General features: G+C 50.7%; 4 protein-coding genes across 4 annotated transcripts; 2 read left to right on the top strand and 2 right to left on the bottom strand.

The window, feature by feature from the left end:
- Positions 1-278: 278 nt before the first annotated feature.
- On the bottom strand, positions 279-2,437 carry EsH8_VII_000493 (ANTH domain-containing protein; the record flags this gene model as incomplete). Its single annotated transcript, XM_083270626.1, has 5 exons — positions 279-1,597; positions 1,646-1,757; positions 1,811-2,001; positions 2,076-2,313; positions 2,390-2,437. 5 exons carry the CDS (start codon positions 2,435-2,437, stop codon positions 279-281), a joined length of 1,908 nt encoding a protein of 635 aa, XP_083128183.1.
- A 2,594-nt stretch (positions 2,438-5,031) lies between these two features.
- EsH8_VII_000492 (aspartate--tRNA ligase MSD1) lies at positions 5,032-7,287 on the top strand (the record flags this gene model as incomplete). Its single annotated transcript, XM_083270625.1, has 6 exons — positions 5,032-5,069; positions 5,113-5,147; positions 5,209-5,867; positions 5,918-6,067; positions 6,124-6,282; positions 6,331-7,287. The coding sequence occupies 6 exons, from the start codon at positions 5,032-5,034 to the stop codon at positions 7,285-7,287; spliced, it is 1,998 nt and encodes a 665-aa protein (XP_083128182.1).
- A 426-nt stretch (positions 7,288-7,713) lies between these two features.
- EsH8_VII_000491 (uncharacterized protein) lies at positions 7,714-7,989 on the bottom strand (the record flags this gene model as incomplete). Its single annotated transcript, XM_083270624.1, has 1 exon — positions 7,714-7,989. The coding sequence occupies one exon, from the start codon at positions 7,987-7,989 to the stop codon at positions 7,714-7,716; it is 276 nt and encodes a 91-aa protein (XP_083128181.1).
- Positions 7,990-12,169: 4,180 nt separating this feature from the next.
- Positions 12,170-13,634, top strand: EsH8_VII_000490 (uncharacterized protein; the record flags this gene model as incomplete). The annotated part of the gene is made up of 2 exons (XM_083270623.1): positions 12,170-12,361; positions 12,867-13,634. The coding sequence occupies 2 exons, from the start codon at positions 12,170-12,172 to the stop codon at positions 13,632-13,634; spliced, it is 960 nt and encodes a 319-aa protein (XP_083128180.1).
- Between the last annotated feature and the right edge of the window lie 548 nt (positions 13,635-14,182).

The raw sequence follows: 14,182 nt of genomic DNA, 5'->3' as shown, positions 1-14,182 counted from the left end.
TGTTAAGTCGGGCAACTACTTCCGGTATGCAAGAATTACTTCTAAGTCTGCTCACTAGATAATACATCTTTTCAAACTCTTGCTTTGATGATTGCCGGCTTCCACCAGTCTCACCATCGACTGCAGAGCCGTTATTGATATTTTGCCATCTACGCATCGTTCATTGTACAAGCAAACCCTTGTGAACGCCTCGCTTGATTAGAGAAACTAAAGAAAGAAAGTGCCTCGGTGGATCCATGATGCATCCGCAAAGCTGGGTGTTTTGGGAGCAGTCACGATTATGTCTGCCACGGGCTTTGCTGTATGGGCCGTGGGAAGACAGGCACCGTCTCCATATTATCCAAGCCGCCACCTATGGCTTGCTGATTGTGCTGCCAGCCCATACCTGTCTGATGGTTCACAAAAGCACCTTGGCGGAAAGGGTTCGTTGTGCCTGTCGGTTGGGGCACAATGGCCCCAGAACTAGTAGCAGGTCTCTGTTGTTGTAATTGAGAACCCGTGAAATTCTTTGCAAAAGGGTTGGTGCCTGTCATCATTGGTTGTAACGGAGCGATTGTCGGAAGCTGCTGCTGCTGCTGCTGCTGCTGCTGTGGCTGGAATGGCGAGTTACTCGGGGCGGTAGGGAAGGGCTGTTGTGCTTGTGGTGTTGCTCTGACGAATGGGTTTGTGGACTGCCTCTGCAAGTTGGGGCTCGTCGGAGTCGAAAAAGCGGTATTATTAGTCATTCCGGTTTGCTGGGACATTAACATTGATGCCCGGAATGGATTAGTGATTTGCTGTCCAGCTTGAGGACTCAACATGCCCGTATTTCCAGTCGGGAAGCTTGCCACCGAGTCTTGCGGTATGGACCCGAGTGTGCCTGGCTGAAAGCTTGGTTGAGGTGTAAAACCACCAAATCCAGCTCCTGTAAAGCTAGGTTGTAGTGGCTGCGGCGCTTGTTGCTGTTGCGGCTGCTGTTGCGGCTGTTGCTGTTGCACCTGGCCGAACGGATTTGTGCTCTGCGGTTGGTACGGATTAGACCCGAAACCGGTTTGTTGCGCCACAAACCCGGTCTGCTGCGCTCCAAAGCCATTCTGCTGGAACCCAGTTGGTTGCTGTTGGAATGGGCTGTTGGACGCGAAGCCTGTCTGCATGGGCACTTGCTGCTGCTGATGTTGCTGGACATTAGGAGCCATCGTCGTCTGGTTCTGTTCGATTGACTCGAAGAAGTCGATGAGATCCGGAGCAGGACCCTTAGCAACCTCGGGTTTTGTTTGCGACAACCCATTGGTGCTCGGGAAAGGGTTGTTGTCCGCAGGCTTAGAGTCAAACGCGCTGATCGGTGGCTTCGAGGCTCCTCCTTTATTCTTCTTGGCTTGCTGTTCGGCAATGTACTGTCTCCGGTTGACTTCAAAGTCGGGGTCCTTCAAATACTCCTCAAGTTGTCGGCCCAAATTAACCGGCGCATGCTTCAACTTAGGAACCTCGACTCTTGTTTGATGCTCGTACTGCCGCGCTACGCTGAGGTATTGCACCACAAAGTCCGTCTGCTTCGTAAAGGTGCGGTAGATTGACATGGCTCGCTCGGCGTCTACCTTTGACATTTCGAAAAAGGTACCTGAAAAAGTTAGCCATCGTTACAAGGTGTGCCGTTCATCCAGCTTACCAAGAATATTGATCATCCCCTGGTTCAGGGACTGGAAGAGAGCCAGCAAGTCGAGGACAAGAAGTCTAAAAACAGTAACCGTGATCTCGTTTTCGATTTCGCCCTCAAGTACCTGCAAAAAGTAAGCAAACATTGACTTCTCGCGGGAGCGAACCCTTGACTCACATCGCATTTCAACAGGGCGGTGATTTGAGTCTGCAAAGTCTCCGTCTCCCTGAGCAGGCCCTTATCTACTGAAAGATTCTCCAGTCTCGACTCCTTGGTTCGAACCCAGTCGCATTTCGTTTCTCTGTAGGCCTTGGCCCTGGCGCTTAGGTAGTGGGCGTAATGCCGGATGTTCCGACCTTGAGTCTGAGCTGTAACGGGTCGTCAGTATCCCAAGTTTATGCGCATAAAATGTCACCTAGATCCCAGGGGAGTGTGAACTAACCATCGGTGAAGCTGCTGATGGCCAGCGTGTTCGGGTGCCTCGACAAGAAGGCAAGTGTGACATCAGGCGACCCTTCACGGATCATCAAGTGGACAGTGATCAAGCTCTTGAAGACAACGGTCCATGTTGAGTCTCGAAGACGGAACTGCAAGGCCCGGAAGACCTCTGCCACGCCAGCCTCGCCAGCGTGTGTCGCAACAAGAATGTGCTCAATATACTTCGTTTTGGGGGGCGCGGCCTAGGGGATGAAGTTAGCGTCATGGTCGGGAGAAGTACGGCAACCTGATGGTGCCAGAGGCCTCCCTTCAACCAACCTTGATCTTGGTGGCCCCCTTGACCGATTTCTCAAAGGAACTCGACATTTTGTGGCTAGGTTGAAGCAGGTTGCGGAAGTCAAGATGCCGTGGTACTCGGTGAGCTTGGCGGAGAAGGGAAAACTAATCGAGGCTCGTGGATGGGACGATTGCCGCGGTAATGTTATGGTCGAATGGGCAGGCCGTCGCGGGCCTCGATGAAGTATCACGGTCGAGTTGGTTCTCCCAAGAGAATTCGGACACGTTTCGCGCGCCTGACGAAAGTGCAGTTGGTGTCGTTGGCGACAAGTAGGAGGCGTCGTGTCGTATCGGTGACGGGGTGCGACGGAGGTTGCAGGCCGGGGAAACCCTCACCTCGGCGAAATTGGACCCCGACAAGCTTCAATGCAGGATGGCGGTTCGTTCGGATTCGGAGTTTCGACCAAGGGCCATGACAAGGCGTCGAACAGCTCGCGATGTGTCGATTAAGAATACAGGTTTAGAAGTCGATGCGGTGATGTGCGCCCGATTGCTCGTTGGGTAGCCGGGAAATGAAAGGCAGATAGCACCGGTGTTGACGTTGGCCACGTTGGTCGGGATGTGGTGGGATTAGGTGGAGGTGGACGGGCCAACGGCCTTGATTTGGAGAGGTCGGTCGGGCTGGGCTGAGCCTACGTAAGGCGTCCTCAGGACTGCTGGTACTGATGCAGGCGCTGAGATGCGTCTAGTGTGAGTGCCAAGTGGTGGGTGCTCTGTGGACGGCGGCGTTGGCTCTTGACGGAGGCGAGGTGCTCTGCACTGGGCATCCTCGTCCTAGCTTCCCTTGTCTAGTACCTTGAGTGCGTGTGCGTGGGTGGAGGGCACGTACTCCGGTTAGGCCGGTCGCAACGGTAGGGAACCCGGTTTTGGGGGCTCGTGATGCTGGCAATCGGCGCCGGTTACTATGTCACTGTGGTATTACAACGTGGTAGGCCTGGCGCCGGGCGATGGCGACTATAACTACTAATGTGCATACACCTATATTCACTTGCACCTCCTGCACTGGCCAATTGACACCTGGTGCACTGCTGAAGAGATTCTCCAATCTTTTGGCGCTTGCCCTCTCTGTGTGCGAGGTGGGACCCAGGTCGACCCCAAAGCTCCATCAAGGCGTGCAGGACCAGATGCATGGCTCATCCACTGACACGGATGAACACTGGCAGCTCCGACATGCCGGGTCCTCCAACCTGACGTTGTGTGTGTGTGGAGCAGATGGTGAGCCCGTACGTAGAATGCTGTCCTGGTATTGCCGTCTCTGCCCATGATAAACAGCAGCCTTTGTCCGATGGACCATCCGAGATGGTAAACAACCTCAGCAGTCATGCAAGTCATGCGCTCCCTCATATCAAAACCAGATTCATGTCTTGAACGTTGTTGATTCATTGAAGCCCCTCATGTAAGGTAATGCGACAGATCCCAAGCCGGCGAACGGCACCATAACAGTTGAAACACTTTGGGGGAACATGGGGGTTCGCTGACCCCTTCATCACATGTATCGTGTATCAAGGCAGCGCCGTATTGGTTCCCGGGCCCTTTCTTTTTCTACTCGTCATACTTGGTCTGATTAATTGATTCAAGTCTGGGAATTGCTGGTCGCCCGCTCAGAGCGCCATCCCCGTCAGTGTGTATGCACTAACGAGGTCAAATATCTGCTACTGTACACGGATCCCGTAAACCGTTTCCCCCCATTGCCCATGAGACATAGGGTAGTAGGTACAAATAATAGAAGAAAAAACCAATCTTGACTGCAGCTCAATTGCTGGCCAATGTCGAGTCAGGAAAAACGTATCAACGTATCCTATCACAACCGTGTCATTGTTAAAGCACACAGTCAAAGACCTTCGGCCTCACTTGATACCCAAGGCCTCCAACTACTGTGCGCAAATCCCCCGAAACCTCAAAGAAATCTTCCATTTCGTGAAAAATCAGAGTTGCCGTTCATCGCGCTCGATGTTGTAACAAGGTCGTGTCGAACGCCTATGTCATGGCCCCCTCCGCCCTCAGCACCTTTGCCCTGAAGCCACCCGAAGGGGAGAGCTTGGATGCCTCGGATGGAGGGAGCTGCATCATATTATCCACGTGGCTATCATCACCTGCAGAATCCTCTGGTTAGTCTCTTTCGCTTTGGTTCGTAGGGGAGCTGTGCGGACCAAACATACACTTTTTTGAAATGGAAGAATCATAAAGAGGAAAGGAAGAAGTTTTTTTTGGAGCTTGCTGCAAGAATTTTATATCGGCACCTGCCCCGCGCTAATCACTCTTTTGTGGGGACCTGCCCTCTGCCTGAGGTGCAAGAGGAGGCCCACTTCTGGCGCATTGGCTCCAAAATTGTTGCAGGGTCTCGTTACAGTGGGCTGAGCTGCGATAGCTTCAAATGTCACAATTTCAAAGCCCATTCTGACTCGACCTCATGCGCCATTGCACACCGTTGACGCTGCCGGACTTGTCACCCTGCAAATTCAACTCTGTGCGAAGATTCTGTGACATTGGCTGCGTTTGATCGAGCTCTCCCGCCCCGCAATGCTTCGCCAATGCTGTCGCAGTAGAGCTTTATCTGGCCTACGTCCTCGAACAACACCGTCCTACTATATTAGCAGCAGCATACTCCTTACACAAAAGCAATCATGTTGTACACGACTTATTTCTGGGAATCAGGCTCGGTGTCAGTCAACAGCACCAGCGAAAGGTGCTCAGGACGAGTCCAGACATGCACACCTGTCCGAGGAGTTCAAAGAGTGCTGTAAGCAAGTTCAAGAATACCAGCTCAGTGCGTAACTTCTAACTAACTTCTCCTCCAACAGTCGCTTTTCCCCAGATGTCGTCTCCCGATACATGGTCTAAACCGGGCAGCCCGATCGTTGTGAGCGGACACATTGGTCGAACGAGGAAGGTTGGCAAGAACTTGGCTTTTGCGCATTTAGAGCGCAACGGAGAGCGAATCGGACAAATATGCGCAAAGGGTGATAATGCAGCTGTATTGGGCAAGCTGCGCCCTTTCAGCGCAGTTCTGGCTACCGGTGTTGTGACGGAAGCATCGGGTGCCGCACGATTCGAGATGGATATGGAGTCGATACAGTACCTCAATCCTTTTCCCAAAGACATTATTATCGGTCCGGATACGGTCTTTCCTCCAGAACAGCGCCATTTGCAGTTGCGATTCCACGACAAGTTGAGGGAGAGACTCCGCTTTCGTGCCCAGCTCAAGTCCACCCTGGGACAGGCCATGGTGGACCGAGAATTCATGGACGTCGAGACACCAATCCTCTTCAAGTCTACTTCAGAAGGCGCAAGGGAGTTCATTGTACCCACACGGCGACCCAAGTACGCCTACGCTTTGCCCCAGAGCCCTCAGCAGTACAAGCAGGTCCTGATGGCCTCCGGCATGGGGGGTTACTATCAGTTTGCGCGATGCTTCCGCGACGAAGACCACCGCGCGGACCGTCAACCCGAATTTACCCAGGTATGTGCTTTTTGCTGTTTCCTAGCCTTTTATTGCTGACAAATGTGTAGCTGGATATGGAAAAGTCGTTTGCAACAGGCAGAACCATTATGGAGGACGTTGAATACGTCGTCGGACGTGCCTTGGAGGCTCTGAGAGAGCAGTACGTCATGGAGGTGGACGAAGACTCGTTCTCGCCCGTTCGAAAAGCATCGCTGCAGGTATGTCGCATCTCGATCATTGGAATATGCCCGGTGTTGAGTCTAACATCGGGTAGGATTGGAAGCAAAGCGTCGAAGACAGTGTGAAGAATAACGCACAGGCGCCTAAATACCAAGAGTACCCTGCCATACCCGGTCCATTCCTGCGGATGCAATATACCGATTGTATGGACATGTATGGATCTGACAAGCCGGATCTACGTATCCCCAACAGAGTCAGTACTCAAGCGAGCAATATGCCACAGCAGACTAACAATGTACAGATCTGTCGCGTTGACGAGAGCCTCAACAAAGATTTTGTCGGCATGATCACCGGTCTTGAGGCACCAATTGTCGAAGTCTGGAAGATCAGTCCCCACGAAGATGTCGACAGACGGGATGTGTGGAAGTTCGTCACCGAGTTTATGGAAAACCTTCCAAAGAGCCTGTCAGAGAACCCTGATGGAGCACCGCAAGCCTTGATGTTTGATAGCAGTAAGCCGCTCAGCGGCTTCTCCGCCTTAGGGCCGGAGGGCTTGGACAGCATACTTGGCGCCCTTCCCGAGGACTCCGGATTTTCATCGCTGGAAAATGGCGACATCGTCTTGTTCCAGGCGCGAAAGAACCAACCTCAACAAGGTGGCTCGACGAAGCTTGGCGAGGCAAGAATCGCGCTTTATCATGCCGCCGTAGAGGCAGGTCTCGTTGATAGAGATGACAGCTTCAAGTTCCTCTGGGTGACGGACTTCCCTATGTTCACCCCTGAGGAGGAGGGAGACGTTGGGCAGGGCGGAGCATCGGGATTCTCCGCCACCCATCATCCTTTTACGGCACCTCATTCCGAGGAGGACTTTGAGCTCCTCTTCAAAGACCCTCTGAGAGCAAAGGCCGACCACTACGACCTCGTTCTCAACGGCGTGGAGCTCGGCGGTGGTAGCCGACGTATCCATATTGCCGAGATCCAAGAGTTCATTTTCCGTGACATCCTTAAGATGAGCCAAGACAAGATCAAGGAATTCTCGCATTTACTGAAAGCCCTGCGCGCCGGGTGCCCCCCACACGCGGGCTTCGCCATCGGCTTCGATAGGTTTGTGGCTGTTTTGAGCGGCTCTTCCTCCGTTAGAGATGTCATTGCATTCCCCAAGAACAACAATGGTGTGGATGAGTTCGCTGGAGGGCCTGGAAAGATTACAAAGGATCAACTCCAGACGTACAATCTCCAGTTCCGCAAGAAGGAATAAGTAGCCTGGGCGTCGAACTCCCCTCCTTCTTAGTTGTACTATCATCGTTGTGCTATACCCTTGTAACTTTATGTATATTGGAAGCATGTAACAATATTCTTTTGGCACGAAATATAAATAAAGAACATGCCATAGGCGGAGAGCACATATCTGTTCTCAGCATGGGTCATCGAACCTGTCATCATGGATATCAAATAGCGTAGCAATCAGTGTAGGTAAACGTTGAATGTAGAAATTCTGCCGTGAGACACAAGGCATTGACTAGATTATATTCGTAAGACGATAGCATGCGGGCAAGTCAAAGTAATCCATCCATTTCAGTCCCATACATGAACGCTCCTAATAACACAAGCAAAGAACCTCCAAAGGAATTCCACACCCAGACATCTGTCATTTCATTCATAACTTCCAAATTTCATCCCGAAACTAGGAACGCTTCCACTGTCCAGCATCCTCAGCCCCCTTGCCGACAGAGTTGAGGGCATTCTGAAGACCGCCCCCAAGGTTGCTGATACCGTCGCCGACGGGGCGCCCGGCCGAACCGCTAGCATTGGTGATGGTGTCGCCGACGCCCTTGGTCGCGGCGCCGGTAACGTTGCCGACGGTCTTGGTGACACCGCCAACCGTGTTACCGAGAACCGAGGTGACGAACTTGGCGCCTCCGGTGACACCGGTGTTCTGGTCGTTGTTTCCGACGGGCATTTTGATGGTTTGGTGGTAGTGATAGGTGATGATTGGGCTTTTTTTTCTTGGGAGAGGGATGATTTATGATTTGTTTTTGATTATTGTGTGGGTATCTTGGAATAATAGGAGAATGGAAATGTAATTCAGCGGCAGATGCCTTCTTTATGTCTGATGGAAGGGCGTATAGAAGGCGAGCTGGAAGCAGTGACGTCAGAGGTCGATGGCGCTCGCACCCCTGCTCAGCGGAGCGGGTGTGGCTCATCGCACCTATCAACGCCTCACCTTTCCCATGTTGCCTATCAGATTTGACATCAAAGCACAGTCTTCAACAGGGGTCGCCGGACTGACGACATGTGATGTTCTAGCCCGGTCGGGGGTGTTGGCCGAAGCTTCTCATCTCATCCCGTAGGTCGCTTGAGCGATTCGATATCAGAGACATGGGCTACAAGGTTTGAAACCACCCGCACTATGACCTAATGACCGAGTGTTATTCTGTGTACTTCCTGTCCATGTTTTGTCAAAACTCTTGATGTCCTACGGCCCTCTCTTCTCGAGGCTGGTTTTCTGGACAAGGGGAGCCTGCTCGATATAACCTTGCGGCTTTCTTTTTCGTCCTCCAGTGGCGCCGCTGTGGACTTTTTTGACGATAACCATATGCAGTCTCAGCCTGTTCACCCATCCTCGACGTTCTGATTGGCATGGTACTCTGGCAATGCCGAGACAATACGTACGCGGCCCCCGAGCGCTCCAGTCGCCTTACACGTGGCCATTATTACAACCAGTCGACACCTTTGGAAGTGAGTGACATTTACGCCACAGACATACTTCTGCCAGCAACGAAGCGCCTGAAAGCTCATCCGGGCTGCTAATTCTCCTAGAGGACGGAATGTATTGGCGTCGGTACTCCACTCCCAAAGGTCTCGCCGCTACTCGGCAGCATTCTCGCAATCAGAACTTGTGCTCCCTTAGCCAGCATCACCAATGCCGACCTGTGGTAACACGGGTGTTCTGTAATACGACTGGTTCGGGTCGTTCATATCATGATGGCCGCTACACATTGTGTCTCGGTGATGGACGGACCGCAGATCCTCGTAGCCCTGCAATGCCTGAAGATCTGCCAGCATGTTACTCGTCATGGGAACCTCATGGTAGCATCTGACTTGTAAACTAAATGATACAATACCTCGAGCACCAGAAAATCTGCGGTATCGTTTGCTAGCCAGGGTGCATGTAACGCCTCGTTTCACGGGTTTAAAATGCAAATCATCTCTTGGACCGGTCGTCGAACATGTCGAAAGGAGAAGCTGCTCTTTCTTGCTTTGGAATCTGAAGGTCCTATCATGTCTTTCCGCATAGTCTATGGTCACCATACGTTGCTATGACCTCGTCGTCTACTAAGTCAGACCGCTTTCAGTAGTATTCAAAGACCTTTATGCTGAAAGCCAGTAAAACTTAGCGAGCAGGGCACGCTCATCAATTCAATTTGTTTTAGCTGCTTCGAAGTGTCCGCCCGTATTTACCAGTTTTATCAACCTCAATCGCAGATAGGCTACTGATCAACCACATATACAGAGAGCTCATCAAATATCCGAGACCGCCTTTGAATATTGGCGTTCAGATGTCCAGAAATTCTGTTCACTTTTTAAAGTTCTGAGCCGCAAGTTTGATTCATCAGTAGCGGGCGTCTGTACTACTAAATTTCTTTCAAGGTCCCATCGATGATACCGTTCATTTTAGGGTTATCTTGTTTCAACATAATCAATGTGCCTTTCGGAATTTTCGTCTTCCAAAAAATTTAATTCCACGATTATTATCAATACGGTATGCGTTACAAGCAAAGTAAAGTGAGAAGTTACGTGGCCAAAAGGATATTGCAATGTGTTGACCTCACTAAATAACGCCCTTCCTAGTTTTATGTGAAAGAGAAATTGCATAGTAACTTTCTTGTTGACATTGGTTTTGTGCATGCCCTGGGCAGGTTTCTGCACTAACGAGGAGATATCACTTCTTGAATTACGACACCCTGATTTCACTAGGTTTCAAACAAATAGAATGCTGCTTATGCGATTATAGCTTGGAAAGACTATACACGGTTTTATTCTTAAGTAGCCAGTTGGCGACGAGAATTCACCCAACTATCACTGGATGAACACATCCACCAATCCCCGATAGTCTAGTGGTGAGGATATCTGCTTGTCATGGTTCATGCTCGCAGGGGACCGGGGTTCAATTCCCCGTCGAGGAGATCAACAGAGGTTCAAGCTTTCGGGTGGCCGACCAAATATTTTTGTAGCATTTTTGTTTGTTGTGGGCGGGTTGCGGAGTTAAAGCCACTGCCCTGGTCTGGACATCCACAAGTTCCTCCGCCCAGGTGCGGGTCACGAAGTCGGGTGGACCATATATAGCTTGCCAGATCTGGTAAGACTCGACTTGATATAACTTTCCTTTGTCTAAAGCTGGGATTTGGCGTTTGGGTAGGGTTGATATGTCATTTATTTTGTCACACGCAATCAAGTGAAACTGTTGGTATCACAGGATACCTGTACAGGAAGTAAAACAATGTAAAAGCAATGCGTGGACTGGTTCTGTATTCGTCTGTCTTGAAGGAGAGAAAGTAGGAAAGTTGGCAGCAGCAGCAGTAGTAGTGAAGATATAGCTACTGGCAACCTGGAGGTTGGATCTCCGGGTTGCGCTGCCGCGGCCGCCTGCTGCTGACCGCCTGCACGTATTCTGAGTAGGCAATCCAACAGAAACCTTAATGTTGGCGTGGCAGTTAGTCGGAATCGACTACGGTAACTGTTGAGGAAAGCCTCCGCATCAACGTATGCAGTGAGACAGACTGAAAGAACGAACAACACTTACATAACGTATCTGATGGAACACAAAGCTTTGTTATCGACATCTAGATCGATGTCTTTTCGCCTTCCTTGAGAGCTAGGTAATTTGAGGCCAATTTCCAGGGACTATCGCTCATTTATTCTTAAAACAGCCATTAAGCCGACAAAGTTTCTCTTGGATTACCCAGCCAGAATACAGGGAGCCGGGCAGCAGCAGCAGCCGGCCGCGGCAGCGCAACCCGGAGATCCAACCTCCGGGCTGCCAACAGCGATATCTTCACTACTGCTGCTGCTGCCAACCTACCTACTTTCTCTTCTACACACATATGTACAACAACCAGAATACAGTACCAGTTTTGACCTTTTTTTGCTTACGCTCGATTTACCTCCCGTACGAGTTACCCTGTGATTCCAACACCTTGAATAGTTTGGAGTATTCGTCCTCTTCCCTTTCAGACTCTGCGGCTGCGGCAGCCTTTCTTTTAACCTTGTTGATATTACACAAAACTTTTTGGATTTTCATATCATATGTATAACAAGAATTTACTTGTGAGGGAGTGCTTGGCGCTGTTCCTGGTGAAGTAGTAAATCAATAGCGAAGTTAAGCTGCCGTGAGAGCGTCTTCATCTTGTTCAGTTCAATCTGATTGACAACGGACAGAACAGATGGGGGGTTGAGCATCGCACATATGGCCGTTGTGGTTGAATTAAGCTTGGTCATACCGTACAAGCCACGTAAGAATTAACATATCTAGGCATAATTCTCTGTCGTTGGGGTCCAGCGACAGTTGCGAATATTGGCTCTGTGGTATTTTCTCTATTTAACAAGATACAACAATTTCCATAGGTAGAAGCAATTGAGGCCAACCCCCCCCCCCTTCTATGTCCATTTACAGACGCCCTATACCCCAATGACTTGCTGTATCCTATCCGTTCCATCGTCTACACGGTCCGTAAACTTGACTTGAGACTCGTTTCCAGTGCTCATATCAATAAAGTAATCAGTTATGCCGTGCCAGGTAACAGCCGGTTCATGTTGCTGTTCCCGAACTAGTTTCTTCTCGATCTCACTGGTGATCGCAAATTTCTGTTTGGCGCAACGTCGAATGTAGAGCTCCATGGCAGAGTTGTCAGAAACGATTCTCCAAACGTGAACCGTCCGCTTCTGTCCTTGGCGATAGCATCTGAACAGAGCCTGGAGCTCTTCTGCTCGCGTCCACCACGATTCGCACATGAGAACATGGTTGGCGGCAGTGAGAGTGAGTCCAACGCCACCAGCGCCGGCCGTTATGAATGAGAACGATAACTGGACCAAATAGTTGCCGAACTTCTCTGCAGGCAGTGTCTCTTGCATTCTGGGACATGGTGCCGTTGAAGTTGATGACTCTGAATCCCGGAAGTAAGTTGGGTCTACAGTCCCTCAAGAGCCTAACCAAGCGTGTCGCACAGTCTATCGAGCAACACGCTGCCCAAAGCTTCGGCTACAAGATATTGCCTCCTCTCATCCAGGTGGACAAGGCATTGCATGGCATCACCAACACCCATGAGTATGGGGTGGCTCGGGTCTATGCGGAGTCCCTGTATCGGGGTGTGGCAGGCATATTCGGAGAGGAGTACGGCGGCCGAATACTGGGGGCTATTGAGGTGTTGGAAGCGAATGTAGATGAGATTGACATCGTCAACGATGAAGCCAGTGGTGAACGCGGAGACGGTGGCGGCGCAGCTGAGGACAACAACATGGGTGGACACGATTGAGGCTCTAGACAAGAGGCTATTCTATGGGGTTACAGTTGCGTTAGTTAGACAATAGCTTACCTAGAGCAATGTCCTTTTGATCTCGGTTGATACTACCTTCTTTACTTCGTGAAACCATTTGCGATATTGGTCTTATCAGGTAGCCTCTCGCCCAGCATTCACCAACTCGCGGCACGGCGCCAGTTCGCCTTAGTTACTTAGTTATGATCGGTGGGGAACCGAACTCCCGGTCGCGCCTCAGGTTCTGAGAATCGCCTGTGGCGATCCTTCTTTTCCTGCAGAAAGCCCTGAGCTCTTCTAGCAGCTGTGTCTGGATGACGAGACGGCGTCAGAGGCCCAAAAGGCTCGCGCCTGGCCTGACCAAGCCCACCTGGACCGGCATCAGAAGACCAAGTTCCATGCGGGATTCAGCGCGTGGCAGCGTAGAGCTAAGTTTCAAAAGGATCAGAACGGTACTTATGGCTTCTGCTGCGAGATATGCGTCGCCATCGCCCCACCGGGTGCCATTATGGCGGAGTTTGAGTCCATTGCCGATTTGGAGGAGCACGTGGACAACTCGGACGATGCTATTGAAGACGAACCACTGTGGGCGATTGGGGCACTTGGAAAAGAACATAGGCGACTTAAAGAAGAACTGGGCTGGGACGGGAATGAGTTCCGGGTGACGGAGCAGGTCAAGAAGAGGAACCACGAAGACCGCGCCAAGAAGCGCAAAGAGAGGGGGTGGATCGCGGAAGACCTTCAGGTCTTGGACGAAGCGATCGATGTATCTGTACATCCACAGATTGTGCTCGGCGGGCCAAAGAGACCACTCCCGGCCCTGGAACCCTCGAGGGGCAATGCCCTTCTGAAGCCAGTTGGCGAGCTGTCGTTGCGCTCTCCTGCTGACCTTCCTTCAGCTCTAATGGCCGCGAACCCCCCGTCATTCAAGAATCTAGGACATTCAAGCAAACAAGAGTCTCTTATGACGAACTATAGCAACTATATCGAGTTTGTACAGCCTCCAGGCGCAGAGAGGAACATGCTGGAAGACAAACTAGGCATTATGGATCAGCTTACAGCCAAGCCGTGATTACAAGATACACTAAACATTATAAATAGACGCATGGCTATAGTATAGGGATTAAGGAGAGATGGCTTAGAAGGAGGTGTTATTTCGTGTCTTAAAATACGCAGCTTTTGCCTTTACCTTAGCATCACACCAAAGACAGGTTGCGACTCATGTATCTTCAAATCTATCCGTCTCGTTCCCTCTTCTGATGGCTCAAGTCCAGATACAAGGGCATTGGACTTGTGTTAGCACCCGCCGAAGAGAGTATTAAACACGATGTAGGGGATGGAAACAAAAGATTTGTAATTATATACTTCGCGTACTCCACATCAAAAGAGTCATGTTGAACAATTTATGCAGTCGTCGCTCAGTTTTGAGATGTATGATACAGTTTTCTTCTTGACTCGGTCACGATTCATATTATTTCTTTTTTCTTTCTTTCTTTGCCCTCCGTTGTATGTCAAAGTAAAAAATAGCGTTTGGAAGGGGAGGAATCCTTCATGGCATTCACAGGTTGGGCATGGCAGGTCGATGGATTTAGCATAGTGGGCCATGGTGGAACCGCTGTC

Source organism: Colletotrichum jinshuiense, chromosome 7 (genome assembly GCF_051148585.1).
Source record: "Colletotrichum jinshuiense chromosome 7, complete sequence".
NCBI classification, from domain to species: Eukaryota; Fungi; Ascomycota; class Sordariomycetes; order Glomerellales; family Glomerellaceae; genus Colletotrichum; species Colletotrichum jinshuiense.
This window is presented reverse-complemented; position numbering and strand designations above follow the sequence as displayed.